This window comes from Puccinia triticina, chromosome 7A (assembly GCF_026914185.1).
Source record: "Puccinia triticina chromosome 7A, complete sequence".
NCBI lineage: Eukaryota > Fungi > Basidiomycota > Pucciniomycetes > Pucciniales > Pucciniaceae > Puccinia > Puccinia triticina.
In genome coordinates, this window is record NC_070564.1 from 5,263,342 (window position 1) to 5,278,766 (window position 15,425).

The 15,425-nt window shown below is 46.9% G+C and overlaps 5 protein-coding genes across 5 annotated transcripts; 3 read left to right on the forward strand and 2 right to left on the reverse strand.

The window, feature by feature from the left end:
• Window positions 1-930: 930 nt before the first annotated feature.
• Window positions 931-2,299, forward strand: PtA15_7A573 (uncharacterized protein; the record flags this gene model as incomplete). Its single annotated transcript, XM_053171193.1, has 6 exons — window positions 931-960; window positions 1,075-1,185; window positions 1,315-1,457; window positions 1,554-1,776; window positions 1,877-2,026; window positions 2,123-2,299. 6 exons carry the CDS (start codon window positions 931-933, stop codon window positions 2,297-2,299), a joined length of 834 nt encoding a protein of 277 aa, XP_053022399.1.
• Window positions 2,300-7,272: 4,973 nt separating this feature from the next.
• PtA15_7A574 (uncharacterized protein) lies at window positions 7,273-7,960 on the forward strand (the record flags this gene model as incomplete). Its single annotated transcript, XM_053171194.1, has 4 exons — window positions 7,273-7,426; window positions 7,517-7,709; window positions 7,787-7,823; window positions 7,901-7,960. 4 exons carry the CDS (start codon window positions 7,273-7,275, stop codon window positions 7,958-7,960), a joined length of 444 nt encoding a protein of 147 aa, XP_053022400.1.
• Window positions 7,961-9,273: 1,313 nt separating this feature from the next.
• Window positions 9,274-10,717, forward strand: PtA15_7A575 (uncharacterized protein; the record flags this gene model as incomplete). The annotated part of the gene is made up of 2 exons (XM_053171195.1): window positions 9,274-9,909; window positions 9,977-10,717. The coding sequence occupies 2 exons, from the start codon at window positions 9,274-9,276 to the stop codon at window positions 10,715-10,717; spliced, it is 1,377 nt and encodes a 458-aa protein (XP_053022401.1).
• A 989-nt stretch (window positions 10,718-11,706) lies between these two features.
• Window positions 11,707-12,373, reverse strand: PtA15_7A576 (uncharacterized protein; the record flags this gene model as incomplete). Its single annotated transcript, XM_053171196.1, has 5 exons — window positions 11,707-11,768; window positions 11,847-11,943; window positions 12,049-12,149; window positions 12,233-12,259; window positions 12,343-12,373. 5 exons carry the CDS (start codon window positions 12,371-12,373, stop codon window positions 11,707-11,709), a joined length of 318 nt encoding a protein of 105 aa, XP_053022402.1.
• Window positions 12,374-13,534: 1,161 nt separating this feature from the next.
• On the reverse strand, window positions 13,535-14,224 carry PtA15_7A577 (uncharacterized protein; the record flags this gene model as incomplete). The annotated part of the gene is made up of 3 exons (XM_053171197.1): window positions 13,535-13,738; window positions 13,828-13,916; window positions 14,011-14,224. The coding sequence occupies 3 exons, from the start codon at window positions 14,222-14,224 to the stop codon at window positions 13,535-13,537; spliced, it is 507 nt and encodes a 168-aa protein (XP_053022403.1).
• Between the last annotated feature and the right edge of the window lie 1,201 nt (window positions 14,225-15,425).

Here is a 15,425-nt window from a genome sequence, read left to right on the forward strand (position 1 = left end):
ATACTACCAATTGATCTGGCGTGCAAAAGAGGCACTGAGTACCGCTGGTACACCGCCGGCACCCGCCAGACGGTGCTGGATGCCCGTTTTTTCGAAAATAGCGGTGTGGTATCCGGGTACCTTGCGCACCCGGGTCCGCCGGCCTCTACTTCCAAATATGCCCTATACTGGGGCAAATTACCAATCAGGTTTATCAATTTGGAGCTTTCATGAGCTTATGCAATCAGTGGCAGGCTGCCTTTCTGTAACTAACACCCTCTCTAGAAGTGCTCAGTGAGGTAATCAGGATGGCCCTCCGAGGGCTATGTTGTTAAGTTTTATCCAGGTCAAGGCTGCTCCAGGGAGGGAGCTGCGGGATAAATGCTGGAGTGTTAAATGGATTCCTCGCCCATGCTTCTTTCAGATTGAAATAAAACATGTTCTTGAGATTCCCTATCCTATCAAGCCATGGTTGTTTATTTTTAATAGATCATAATCTCAACAATCTTTCAGATTTCTTACAGGTTCTCCGTCAATACGTCTTCACACAGTCAATTCTGTACTTATAACTCTTGAGTTGTAAGTCTGAGGCCATGCTCCACAATCCAAAAATTAAGGTTTTTCATAAAACCGTAGCCCCTATCATTGTACTCCTCCTCTTGCATGATGCTCATTTTTCCCCCTACACAAGGCTCAATAGGCTCCTCTCGGATATAGCAAGCTATTGAACTGTTTTGCGGGGAGATGGGCGGTCAAGTTCCTTGCAGGCGGGCTGAGGCGCGGCGGTCGCCAAGCTGATCCGCGCGTGGGGCTGGATTCAAAACACCCCCGGGGTGTGTATGCAAGTCCGCACTTACAAGGGGTGCCTCATTTTCATGTACGGCTACATAATCCGATCCAAACCAATAAACTGGAACGAGGAACTTGACGACTGATTTGCGAGCACGAACAATGGCCCAGATACTGAATTCATTGGGAAGAGTTGAGTGGCCTCCGTCCATACCTTTCTTGTAATCGGCTTGGACTCTTTGTAACCCACTTTACAGAAGCTGATATCTACTTCATCTGTTCCCTTTTCCGTACTGGCTAAAATAGCTCACGGGGCCTTTGGTAGCCGGTGCCTTAGTAGCCCAGGCTTCGATCTACGACGTTCCTGGAGGAAACAGGGCTGTACTTTTCGATCGTTTCACTGGAGTTAAAGATAAGGTGAGCGCATTCCATTAAATCGAAGTTACTTAGGGTCCGGCGGGTACACGATTCTCCATCCTGCTGGATCCGACCTTTCCGAAATTCCCTCATCTCACATGTCTTCACCGATGGGAATTTTTTGTCCAGGCCGTCAATGAGGGAACCCATTTTTTAATTCCTTGGGTTCAGCGTGCTATCCTCTACGATGTCCGAATCAAGCCTCGTAACATTGCCACAACTACAGGTTCAAAGGATCTACAAACTGTCAGCCTGACGTTACGTGTGATGAGGTCGGTTTTGCTCTTCCCAATATTCGATTCTACGGTCTTCATCTGTTCACAAACTCATATTTTCGGACGATGTCAAATCTTCATCGTCGAAATCAGTCGGCCAGATGTATCAAAATTATCACAGATTTACCAAAATCTGGGTCAAGATTACGACGAGAGGGTGCTGCCATCGATCGGGAATGAAGTCTTAAAAGCGATCGTGGCTCAATTCGACGCGGCCGAGCTCATTACTCAGCGAGAAATTGTCTCAGGTCGAATTAGGGAAGATTTACTGAAGCGGGCCTCGGACTTCAATATCGTACTCGAGGATGTATCGATCGTGAGGTTTCAAACGCTCATTCTCCTCCCTCGACTGATACCATCAAATACCAGACGACATACTCACGAGATCCTCCCCACCTCTTTTGTGTATCTGCTAGACTCACATGACTTTTGGCAAAGAGTTTACACACGCAGTCGAGGCCAAACAGATTGCACAACAAGAAGCTGAACGAGCTAAATTCATTGTCGAACGTTCCGAGCAAGAACGACAGGCTAGCGTCATCAGGGCCGAAGGAGAAGCCGAAGCAGTCAGTTCATATTCCATTGTTGTTATGCCTTGTTCGAAAATTCGTGGCTGTGTAACGATACACTGATCCAAGTTCTTTCTGGGCGGTCCTTGACAGGCTGCAACTATATCCAAAGCCTTAGACCGAGCCGGTGAAGGCCTCGTCCAATTCCGAAAGATTGAGGCTGCGAAAGAAATAGCTACCACCTTGAGTAAAGGCCAAGGAGTACAGTACATCCCATCGGGAGGGAACAACGGCAGTGGGATTTTACTCAATATTGATACCCACAAATAATTACAAAGCAACATAATAAAACAACTTATATATAGATATGCACATCCATAAATATATATCAAGCATTTTTCTCGCCTCCCATACCTTTGTAGCTACCTGCTGGTTTGACATTGCCAGGTCACTGCCATGTTGCATTTATCCCCAGCATGGTTTGCTTCGACCACAGAAAAGTCGAACAAGCCAGTGTGGCCAATCTATTTCCTTTTTGCTCCCCATGAACGAAGAATCATGATCTGTATAAGCAAGGCGCGTGCGACTGGGTCTTAGATTGACCAACATTTCAAGCAATCCAGGCTCGCTCTATCTCATTCCCTCCCTGGAAACAATCGGGTACATCAGCCAATCGGCCGGTTTAAAATCCCCCCACCCCCGCTGCCGCACCCCCGAATAAAACTTCTTTAATTGCTAAAAAAAGGGCCTGAGAACCCACACATGCTGATCTTGCAAAGATTGGATGACTTCCCGTCGTTGTTTAGAGAGCTCTAGATGCCCCTCTAAATCCTAAATTAAGACAGCTATCAAAAACTCAACCAGTGCACATGAAGTTAATGAACTCTAGGGTTAGGAAAACATTTTCCTTTTGGTCAAAAATTAAGAATTTGGGTTTGTAAATTGAGATCTGGGAGTCTCCCAGAAACAATCTAGAGCCCAAAAAGCTAGATTTCCCTGCAAAAATCTAGACTTTTTGGGTCTAAGCGGCATCTGGGAGGGTGCCAGATCCCACGGGAAGTCACCCATTGTCCCACCCAGCCCCTTCCCGGTGCAAGAATGCCTCCTCGGCCTTCAGTTACCCCTCCCGATGGCCGCCGATGTAATAGGTCATCAAAGGGAGAAGACAGTGGCCATTGAGAGGACTCTCCTCCTCTAGATGTGCAGTCGGACCGGCCATCAAAGGGAGTGTTTACTCCATTCGATGGCCAGTCTCATTGTCAAGCATGTACAAGTGCCGAGGATTCTGCCCGGTGGGAATGAATCATTCTTGGCAAGCATATGTGCAGGTGATTGCCGGGGAGCAACCTCGGCAAGGATGTAGACTAGCTGGTGCATTGTAAGGAGCAATATTCCCCCCGGGCTCGGCGAGCCAAGTGAATTAGAGCATCTCCAGCAGAGCGGGAATGAGACCCACTACCTATAGCCGGCCGGGACCACCTTTCACACACCTGTCTCAGCTGTTCAACAGCAGCTCCACAGCAGACTGGCGGTCACGCCGGGGGTGGATAGCTAGATTGCCATGCTGGACGACACGACTGCGATGGAATTCGATATCTCCAGCATGGATTCGGTTGATTTACTCAACTTCATGGACAACGACGATGATCACATTGCCTACCAAACGTTTGACCGGATTATTTCAAGCAACTGTGATGAATCTCGAAGGGGAGGAGGATCTACCGTTGGCCAAAAAACTATCAATCGTGAACACCTTCAAGGTGAACTCCAGCTACGCAAGGACTACTTTTCCAAAAACTCGTCATATCCAGAGAAGCTGTTTCGTCGACGATTCCGAATGCACAAAAGTTTGTTTGTCCGAATTCTCAACGTGGTCGAGGCACACAATAACTATTTTGTCCAGAAGCGGAACGCCGCTGGGAAGCTTGGGCTGTCCCCATATCAAAAGATATCCTGCGCTCTGAGGATGCTCGCTTATGGCTGTAGTGCTGACTCTCTTGACGAGTATTTTAGAATGGGTGAGTTATTCTTTTCAAGTATGAATTGGAATGCATTTTTTTGACAAACCACAATTCAATAGGTGAATCAACAACCCTCGAAAGTCTCAAGCGATTCTGTTGAGCGGTGGTGAATGTCTTTTCGGAAGAATATCTACGGAGTCCAAACCACGAGGACCTTTCGCGCCTACTCCATGTTGCAAAGAAGCGAGGGTTTCCGGGAATGTTAGGCTCGCTAGACTGTATGCATTGGACGTGGAAAAACTGTCCAACAGTGCATGCGGGTCAATATAGCGGAAAAGAAAAAGAACCTACAATCATACTTGAAGCTGTTGCCTCCTACGATACGTGGATCTGGCATGCTTTTTTTGGCTTGCCTGGAACCTTAAACAATGTGAATGTTCTTGATCGATCGCCTCTATTCCAAAATCTTCAAGACGGAGTGGCACCGGAGGTCAATTTTAAAATTGGATCAAACAACTACTTGATGGGATACTATTTATCGGACGGAATATACCCCAAATGGGCGACTTTGATGCAAACGATTAGCTTCCCAAGGGGGAAGAAGGAAATTTTTTTTGCTAAACATCAAGAAGCTTATCGAAAAGATGTGGAACGGGCGTTTGGGATTTTGCAGGCTCGCTGGGGGATTGTCAAGCAACCTGGCCGACTTTGGAAGCACGAGGATCTCGCCTATATCATGAAGACATGCATAATTCTTCACAATATGATTGTCGAAGACAAACGAGATACTCCGGATGAAGATGATCAGGAGTATGAACAGCCAGAAAATGCCACCGAGGTGACTTTGACCGAAACCAGCAAATCAGACTTTCGTTGCTTCCTCGAGCGATATCAAGCGATACGAAACCAATCAAGACACAATCAGCTGAAGGACGACCTCATTGAGCTTCAATGGACTTTACATGAGAAGCGAGTCAGATTAAGAAGGGCGCTTGGAGATCTTCCGGTTGATTTAAGCTCCGACAGTTCTGATGACAACAATGAAGATTGAACTCGGCCTCTTTGTAAATTTTTCATTGATATTTACTTATTTACTTACTTCTGTTTCCAATATCTCTCACATGTGGCTCAATCAATCTCCGAGTGGCAATGAATCTCTTTGTTTTGTTTTTTGTTATCTTTGTTATATTTTCATTTATTCCCTCACTCACTCACAATCTCAATTTTCAGATTTCACAGTTAAATTTTCAGAGCACAAAAAAGTGAGTGAAAAGTGAGATGAATAAGCAAAAGCGAGTGAAATATGAGATAAATAAGCTTCACAATAGACAAAAGATCACGCGAGATTTTGATGAGCTTAAGAGTCGGAGGGAATCAAGCCAAGACGTTTGGCAACCTCTTCTTTTTTAGCGGTGTAGAAAGAACGAGAAATAGGATCCAAGTTCAAGAGATCTTTTGACATAACTACATGATCAGCAACAGTTTGCATGGCGGCCATCTTTTCACGAGAAATCTTGATGAGCTCTTTTTGTGCTTTGAGGGCCTCGCTTTCTTCATATTTTCTTTTTTTGGCCGCCTTTTGTCCTTCAGGTCGCGAAGATCCAATTGACTCAAATTCGTGTTCATTTCCTTTGTCATCTCCCTCGCCTCCTTTGACACTTGTGGGCTCAGAGGCTGCAATTGAACTGGGAGGTCGTTTTTCTTTCTTCGATCGCACCATGATTTCGTCCATGGTGTCTTGCCACTTCGGTGAATGATGAAGAATGAGCCAGCAGTGATCAAGGGTGAACGCAAAGCCCATCTCGGCTTTGAACATCTCTTTCGCGTCGACGGCCTAATAATCAATCATAAAAAAATGTTAGAAACAATCAAATCAGTGAGGCAACCAAAAAAACACACAATTTCATTGCGGGTCTTGCCACTTCCGAGTCGGCGTTCGGCTTGTAAAAAGCATCCGCAATACTTGTTAACTCGATGGAGGATGATACCCCATCTACTTTCAAGGGCCCCTTGGAGTCGGGTTGGAAAAGGTTTGAAGTTCTTGTCGTTCTCATGTTCCTCAACATATTCTTTCATCATGTCGAGGAAGCATTGATGGATCCGTTCCCAAAAAGCCGAGAGTTTCTGACCCGTTCCAATATCGGCATCCTTGCTTGTGTTGAGCCAAGAGATGCATAAATGTTTATCTTCTTCAACTCTCCAATTTGGATTCTTTGTTCGTTTTTCTTTCTCTTCGTTTGTGTTGTTGTTTTTGTTTTTTTCAGATTTGCCAGTAGTGGTAGCAGTCGTAGCGGTAGCAGTTGTAGCAGCAGTAGAGGTAGCAGTCGTAGCGGTAGCGGTAGCAGTCGTAGCGGTAGCGGTAGCAGTCCCAGCAGCGGATTTTTTCGGCCTTGATGTTCTCTTTTTCGCAGGTCCGTTCCTTCCTTTGGTGGGTTGAAGCGGTTGAATTTCTGGAGAGGGTGTTCTCGGTGGCGGACTACGAGCAAGATCTTCCAGCATTGGGTCGATCATGTTTTTGGCGCGGTGGTGATGAGTGGCGAGTAGGTGATGGCGGAGTGGCGAGTAGGTGATGTGTGGTGTGTAGCAGCCTCTGTCGCGGGTGGCGATGGGATGGGGAAAGTAGCCGGCCGCGGTCTGGGATGGGATGGACTTGGATCAATCAAAGGTCGTTTAGGGGGTCTGCTGGACCCCGGAAATGTTGAGCGACCTGCCAAACGAGTCCAAAACTCGCGCGGTCCAAGCTCTGCTGGAGATGCTCTTACAAGGAGCGATATTCTCCCCGGGCCCGGCGAGCGAAGACACCTTCCGCCGTCCGGCCAGTCAATACACATAGCTGCTGTCCGCCTGGAGCAGCCTTCCTTGGCTAGCAGGTACGGACTGCTCCATGGTGGAATCCTTCCCGATGTGCAGGTGCTCACCGAAGAAGTTACCTTTTTTTACGCGGTTGTTGTTCTGGTGGAGACTGTTGCTGATTTGTCCTCGCAACTGGCTCTCTTTTCGGAAATAGAGAAGTTTTATTCAATTCCTCGGTGTTCACCAGGCTATAACCGTCTGTTCGTGGGAGAAAGAAGCATTTGCTACTGCGCGGCGGACTCCTCCCAGGGGGGATTGAGGGGAATTATTTATGTATCTCAATACAGATCTCGTTCGGCACTGCATAACGAGATCCACACATTCACGCCCGCGAAGTACAACACCGCCACCACAATATTTGTGTTCTGGCTGCACGAGCACAACTGATTCTCCTGCTCGTACAACCTCGCCGTCCAAGCTTCTCCACCTCGTGATCGTCTCCTCGCTTTATCCATCATCAATATTCAAGGTCGCGATCAATCATACGAGATGGCAATTCTAAGCTCGCTGCTCAAATTCGTCCTCCTGCTATCGGTGGCTCTATACCAATTGTCATGGGTGGACGCGAACTCGATCGTATCGCCGACGGCTCACCAAACCCTCAAACCGGGCCAAACGCTCACGGTGGTCGTTAAGAGAAATTGTGAGCTGCACTCGCTTTAGCTCTCTCCCTCTCTCACCCGATATTTTGTACTCACGTCGTGTGGTTTTAATGTTGATGAGCGGATCTTAGCCACCGATTCAGCGGTTAAAACACTCGCTTTTGCCGTCGGATTGACGGTTTATCCGGGAAGCCTTGGGCGACCGTTCCTCCGGACAGTGGAAGTTGAAAAGGGGCAAGCTAAATGGGACTCACAGCATTCCACTTATTCGTTCGAGGTCACTTTGCCCGCAGCCGAAGGATTCATCGACCAGTTCTCCAGACCGTTAGTGGTCGCCTCGTTCTTAGTCACTACTTTCCTGTTTTTATTCGGCCTTACGCAAGTTTGGCTTTTCGTTTTAGGTATACTTTCGGCGTCTCGGAGTATTATTTGAAAGGAGTAAGATTTGCTTGCTATTCCGTGCTCCCTAATTGATATAGTGTAATTGATTTTCACAATTTACACTTTTCTTCCAGACCTCCAATGTGCCTGCCTTGGGGATGTCTAATACCCCTGTGACGATCAAGCCGAACTGATGTTATAGCCATCGACAAATCAACGACGAGAACATTTCCTTGGGTACTCGGTTTTATTTCGCCTTTTTTGCCAGCTTCAATAACAATTGTCCTTCACAGATCAGCCCCAGAGAAACTGGCCAAGTCTTAGTTTCACAACACATTGTTCGATTTCTTGTCAGTTGAGTAACCAAAGGTGCACGCTGCCCATGACCGCGTCGTCAGTTACAGGAAGACAGGGGCAAAGCTCTTTTTTCTTCTTTAGAGCTTCTGTCACCAGAAGACCGGCAAACAAGTCAGGAAAAATGGTGGTGGTCCCTTCCATTGAGAGTTTGAAGAGTGGATGGCTTCCCGTTAAAATCTGCACATACATAGTTACCCATTGTTGGCCTCCAAAATGAAGATTGCTTAGAAACTTAACATTGTTGAGATTTGCTTGTTCCTTCTCTTACAACGGCCTCCACCTTTTAGTAACTTGTTGTATCATGTAGTTTACAGTAGGAGGAAACTCATGTGGTGATGGTCAACACAACCGGATGCATGGATATATATGATATAGCTTTTCTCCCGCATCAAAACCCTTGCCGAGTTAAAGAATCACTTACGGGCTTTGAGCGCGTAGAGATGACAGCTGTTGAAGCGGTTGGGCACTTTGGTTTAGTTAAGGCCACCCAAGCATTTGAACAAAACCTCGGACTGGAGCGAGGTTTGTTTTTATTCGCCGGCTCGTCAGTTTTTTTTTTTGCACTCCAGATTGAGTGTCTACTCCATGGAATTGTTCTGTTGCCACAAAACATGGGCACCAGCATGGCCCAACTGGCGCGCAAGCCGTTCACCATGGGTTTCGGTTGTAAGTGCGGACTGCTTTTGCTGGGTTGTCGCACTACTATAGTTGCACCAGGATCAGCTTGGCGTGTTGAGTGGCCACTTTGCTATGCATGAAGTCGAAGCTACTTGGTTGCTGTGGGTCACATTCTGGTTGGCCGGGTTATCATGGACATCATTATGTACGGATGAAGCGATCGGCTCACTCATCTTCACCTCCTCCGGCCCCATGGGCTTTCTTTTGGTTGCCGATTCCATGCAGGCTGCAGCTGTGCACGACGCAGTGCCCTGCCAGCCAGCTGGCTGCTCAATCTCCGGTGGGAATCATCATACCCGGCCCGCCCCGGGGCGGGCCTGAGCGGATCGCCAGCCCCCTCGGGTTTAAGCCCATCCCAAGCCGACCAATCACGACCACCCAATAAGCACCGCCAGTCACCACCCGAATCCCAAGCCACAGCACACGTACATAGAACATCCCAAAACGTATCCCCAGAGACCACATCCCAGGCATGGAACAGGACTTACAACCCACCATGGAGTCTTATCCCGACCAGCCGCACCAGCCGCATTCCCCATCCACATCAGCCCCAAAAACTATCCTAGGAGCCTCAAGACCAATCGATCTCGAACTGCGAGAAATAACGAGCTCTGCAAGACATTCGATTCTCGAAATGAACTCGGCCCTAAGCTTGACCGACAACTTGATCATCGGAACCAGGAACTCAAAGCTAGCGTTAGTCCAGGCAGAATCAGTGGAGAGGGCGATCAACGAGCGGTTCTCATCCGATAAGATCAGGACGGAGATTAAATCGATGAGCACTTCAGGCGATGAAAACTTGCTGAAACCTTTATACCTACTCGGTGGGAAATCTGTTTGGACAAAGGAGCTGGAATTCAACCTCCTGAACGGCTCGATCGACCTGATCGTCCACTCCTTGAAAGACGTACCGACTACCTTACCCGCAGGATGCGAGCTGGCCTCAGTCATGCTTCGGGAAGACCCTCGGGATGCCCTCATCATTCGCACCGGGCTACCATTCAGCAACCTCTCTCAACTACCTGCCGGCTCGATCATCGGCACTTCGAGTGTCAGGAGGGTCGCCCAACTTCGCCGTCGGTTTCCCAATCTGGCCTTTCAAGATATAGTCAGTATCAAATTTTACGATGGAACCTATTTTTGTAACTAATCATGGTTTGTCAAAATGATTGCAGCGCGGTAATCTCCAAACACGCTTTAGAAAACTTGATGCTCCAGATTCACCTTACACGGGAATCATCTTGGCGGTCGCTGGATTGAAGAGGATAGGTCTATCCGAACGAATCACGTCTTACTTGGAGCCACCGGATCTGTACCATGCCGTCGGCCAAGGAGCAATCGGAATCGAGATCCGAACACCACCCGAGATCAAGCTGAATGAAACGGTGGAGGAGACGGTTTTGAGGGAGCGGGCGATGACGGTACGAAAGTTGGTGAAGAGCTTGGAAGATTGGCGGACGGCATTCAGCTGTGAAGCGGAACGAGCCTTGCTTCGTCGACTCGAGGGAGGCTGCAGTGTGCCCGTCGGAGTGAGGAGCTCGTTGGTCGATCTGCCGATGCCATGCCCCTGGGCACCCAAAGCTCGACTGACGCTCACCGGAGTTGTCACCAGCGTGGATGGCCTCGAAGAAGTACAGAAGGAAGCCTGGCTGGACGTTTGCGGTCCTAAGGATGCAGCCCATCTTGGGACCGCCCTGGCCGATGAATTATTCCGCGATGGGGCCGATAAGATCTTGGACCAACTCAACTGTGTCAAGAAGTTAGACCTCGAGGAAGATGTTGCTAATGGCGAACAGGGATCTGCTAATCCATCTAGGATCGCCAATCTCGAATCTCAGTCCCACTTCCTCATCGCTGCTCCCGCCAATTCTTCACGCACTGATGTCGGTTCCAACCAAGACTACATCGTATTTTAATAGGCTCCATTCGCAGAAAGATTTCAGTTATTCCGTCATGCCCGTCTCTATTTACTCATTCGACCTCGAAAATAAAAGTAATTTCATCATAGAGCATCAAAAAAAAACCCCAAACATTTGAATAATTGTTTGTAATATCACTTGTTAGAATATCGATAATTCATCTCCACTCCTGTTTCTTTATCTTTTTCGGGGTCAATACGTATATAGTTAATCTCAGCATGTTTTCCTCCTCATTCATCATCATCTCTCAACGTCTTGATCCTTTTCTCGCTCCGTCTCTCTCATCTGTTATCAATTAACTGCGCCGCTTGATCTTATTATCCATGAGTATAGAGAAGCAAAAATAGGATGATCATCATTGTTGGTTGATTAACTCGGCCCTGATAGTCTTCCCTCGTGCGTTAAGAGCATCCCGGATTTCGCTATGGGCTGGCCTGTTGCATACTTGAGCCGGGGTAAACAAGGTACTCTGGCCTTGACTGTTTGACTCAAATCGTATCCAGAAGATCTCCGAAGAGTCTGATTTATTCAGCAGCAATCATTGGTGTTCCCGGACAAAATTTTCAACTTCGTCTTGATCGGATCTAATTGCCTTTAAACCTCTGAGAAGCATGTTGTTCACCGGGCAGAATGTGCCCCCCGATGTCCTGAAGTCCTCTATCAGTTAGTTCACTCGGCCAATCAAGCTTACTAATTAGTAAAGAGTTAACTGAATTCACACATGAAATCATGAGCTTATGTTGTTACACGCACACAATTTAATCCAAAACAAAGGTGTTATTAAAAATCGTGTGCACGCAAAAGGGAATCTCCATCTTGGAGCGGACCGTTAAAAATACATTCAGATGAAAAGATGACAACTAAGCAAAAAGATGGAGTGGTTGATATTCTGAATAGATTTGATCTTTCTTGACAGATACAAATACAGATAAGGGAGCACTTGATTGAAAAAAAATGTGTAAAATGAACCTGCTTGACCCCAGCTATCAAGTCTTTTGAGATAGTCTAGCATTCTCTATGTCTTGACGTAACTCAGAAGGGGCCAGCCCTGAATACAAGAAAGAGTGGGACTGGGATTAAGCTCACTCCTTGACGCCGACCCCATCCAACTAAAAAATGAACACACCATAGCGGCTTTCTGCCATGTGCATGTAGCGCTTCCCCGGGAAGTTCACGCCGGTTTGCAGCCTGCTTGGTTGAACGAGTCCCTTGTAATCGTGAAACTACCATCAGGGTTACTCTGCTCAAGTAATCAAATGCACAACTCTTCAGCTCCTGCAGTTGGGCCAACAGCTCGCACATGGAATCGGAAGCGGTTTTATACACACCTGAGAGAAATTTATGTTTTCCTCATCGCAGCAATCACCTTGAAATTTAACATTGTTGGCCGGCGGGCATTTAGAGTCGGCTGTGGGGCGTTTGCCGAATACTGTAGACGAGTAACACACATGTGAGATGGAATGACTCATGAAACTTTATATGTGTCAATGTCAGTCATAGAATTTCACTCACTTTGCGACTTCGTGGACTGGATGTCAGCTAAGGAAAAGCAGAAAGGGGTAAGCGGAGTGGTTGAGCTGAAACATCGTATTTTAGGTAGTTTCGTCGTCGGCTTCGCGGACTTGCTGGCACTCTTTCTTGTATCGGCGGCATCTACTGAAGTTGCTGCAAGCAGAAATACAGCTGCATAGTAGAAGAGCATCATGGTGTTAAAAACTTGTTCCGGAAGGAAAATGAGTCAAGAGAGTTCAAGGATGAAGTTTCTTCAAGAAGACTAATCAATTAAGAACTGTTGATGGGTAAGATGGGGAAGATGTGGGGAATTCTCAAGAGAAACGCTTGCGAATAGGGCTTTTATAACCACAGGTCTTGCTAGGTCCTGGTTGGATGGCGTGAGGGTGAAGGGTGACTTGGCGTCGAAAAAAGTGAATATGAGCTATTTCCCATGAGCTAGCACCCGGAGACCGGTGCCGGTCGGCTCCCGAGAGGCCATTTTGCTGTAATTTTTCGGTATGGTGCCATGCGACCAGATGACAAGCAGCCCAACGCCTGCTGTCCAACCGGCGACCGGCGGTTGGTCGCCAAAGCTTAATTGCAACAGCATCGGGCAACTTGAGAGTCAAAGAAAATTAACACACTGCCCCTGTATCAATTAACCGCCTAAAGGAGACCGGTGCCGGTCGGTTCTTCAGAGGCAATTTTGTTGTGAGTTTCATGTGCAGAGGTAACGGACACATCGGACCAGCTGACTGCAAGTAGAACAACACCTGCTCTTGAAACCGGCGACCCAAATTTGGTCACCAAGAACCCGAATGACCCTCACTGAGGTGGCAAGAAGTGTGACGGGGCTTGGATGAATGAAACACAAAGAGAGGCATGGTTGACTGTGTCCACGCACGAATCAAGTCTTAGAAAGTGTTCGACAATGGGCAGAATATCTAACCTGGCCACTTGGGGCTTTTCAGCAGTTTGCTTGGCCAGCTCACCTCAACAAAGAGGTTACAAAACGCAAGAGCCTACGGGCGAACGCCGAAATCTGCGATTCGTTAAATTTAATTCAAACAAAAATTTTTACAATTGTGTATAACTAAATAATATGAAGAAAATGCTGCATTCTAAGCCGGCTAATAATACATTCAGTCTCAGATAGGAAACAAAGTAGACTGTGAAAATCAAACAGAAAAAATGATTTGTTGAGATTTTCAATGCCCGATGCATAGACGTGGTGATGTTTGGAATTGGAACAATAAACCATCTGTGGACCTGCTTGACCGGGCTCATAAAGTTTCTCGGGGAACATTCTCCGTATTGACGTCATTCAAAAGGGGCAATGCGAATCTGAGGACAAGAAAGGTTAGGGTTTGATATTTTAAGCTCACTCCTTGACTCCAATTCCCTGATATTCAACATCTGGAAGAAATAAACAGACCATACAACGTTTGGACAGGCTGCTATAACCGACAGAGGTGTAACCTGGAGGAGACGATCAACTGCTGTCTGCTGATCCAATGGTTTAGTCTGATCAACTCGTAAAATGTTCAATCCATCAGCTTTTAAAACTGGGCAAATCAGCTCAAACATTGAATGGCAAGGGGCTTTATACGCACGATGTCTACTTTGAGCTTGGTAGGATCACAGCATTGAGCACTCGACCGACCAGGGCAGGTAAGTTTCTTTGTTTGAGGGTTGGTGCGGCCTGGTAGAATTCCAACTTTCAAAAATACATATCACACGTGAGACCCACTGTCTGATAAATCACGTTTGTTGATTAATCATGGAATTTGACTCACTTGTTGCGGTCCCAGGTGATCGACTTCTTTGATTCGGGAAGAGGCCGAAAGCTTGACCTTTGAGAGGAACGCCAGTGGCAGAGAGAGTTGGTAAATCACATGAATCGCCTTTTGGTATTCTTATTGCGCTCGCTGGGGGCTTCTTGGGGGTCCCAATGGCATCTACCCAGGTCGCAGCAAGAAAAAATATAACTGTGTAGAATAAGAGCATCATGATTCTAACAAATTGTTTCCAAAGGCAAAATATTCAAGAAAATAAGGGCAAAGTAATCTTGAGAAAACCTGGGGTTGAGTTTTTTTTTATTTTGCGCAAGTGGTCAACAATGTACTGCTGATGACAGAATGATGAAGATGTGGTAAATTCAAGATGACCCTTGAAAGTAGAGCATTTATAACCTCAGGTCTTGGTAGGTCCCGGTTGGGCGCTAGGGTGAAGGGGTAACGATGAGTCAAAAAAGTGCAAAGGAGACACTGCCAATGAGCACCGTGTCAGACGCAGTGTATCTACTTCCGAGAGACCGGTATCGGTCGGCTACTTGAAGTCAATTTGTTGCGATCTTTCTTGTGTGGTGCCATGCGACCAGTTGCCAAGCAGAAAAATGCTTGCTGTCCAACCGACGACTGACGATTGGTCACGACTCACCAAAAGTTGAATTGCAAACTTAATATCCAAGTACACAAGTCCTGCTTTCGACAGTGCAGAAAAAATAGATAGGAAAAACTGCCCCAAATCACAGCAGCAGTTTATCACCTAGAGAGCAGTGCATGATGGGTCCTCATCTAAAAATTACATATGTACCTGGAGCACATTGGAGATGTTTTTCTGAGGTGCTAGCGCTCTCTCCTTGGGTTGCCCAACTGCACCCATGGGCGGGCTTTCCAATGGGCCACCTGCGGGCTCCAATTGCGCCAATCAAAATTTTTGACCATGAACCAGACAAGACAGCCTCTGGGGTTCTAGACCATTTACTTAGATGAGAGGCCTGTTCAAGAAATAGCTCAAACTCCTTATTTGGATGGTGCCGGTGTGATGAACAAAAGAGGTCACTGTGTAGAATTGGCAGGACTCCACCGCTCCAAGATGATTCCCAGGTAAAGGGAAACTCCGCTCCGCAGCTCCGCCGCGTTGTAGGACTCTGAGTGGGATAAATAAAGTAAAGTACATAAAATAATAAAGCTCCGCAGACGTAAACCGTAAAATAAAGCTCCACCGCATAAAGAAGATCACTCCGCCACAAAACTCCGCAAAACCACAAGAAAACAGCCGTAAAGCAAGCACAACCGTAACACATAAAGCAAGTCCGCAACGTAAAACTCTGCTCCGCAACATACACAAAGTAAAAGAAGCACAACAATCCACAAATTTAAAGTAAATCCCGTAAAAAGAGAGTCTGTGGGGAGTATGATACTAGAAT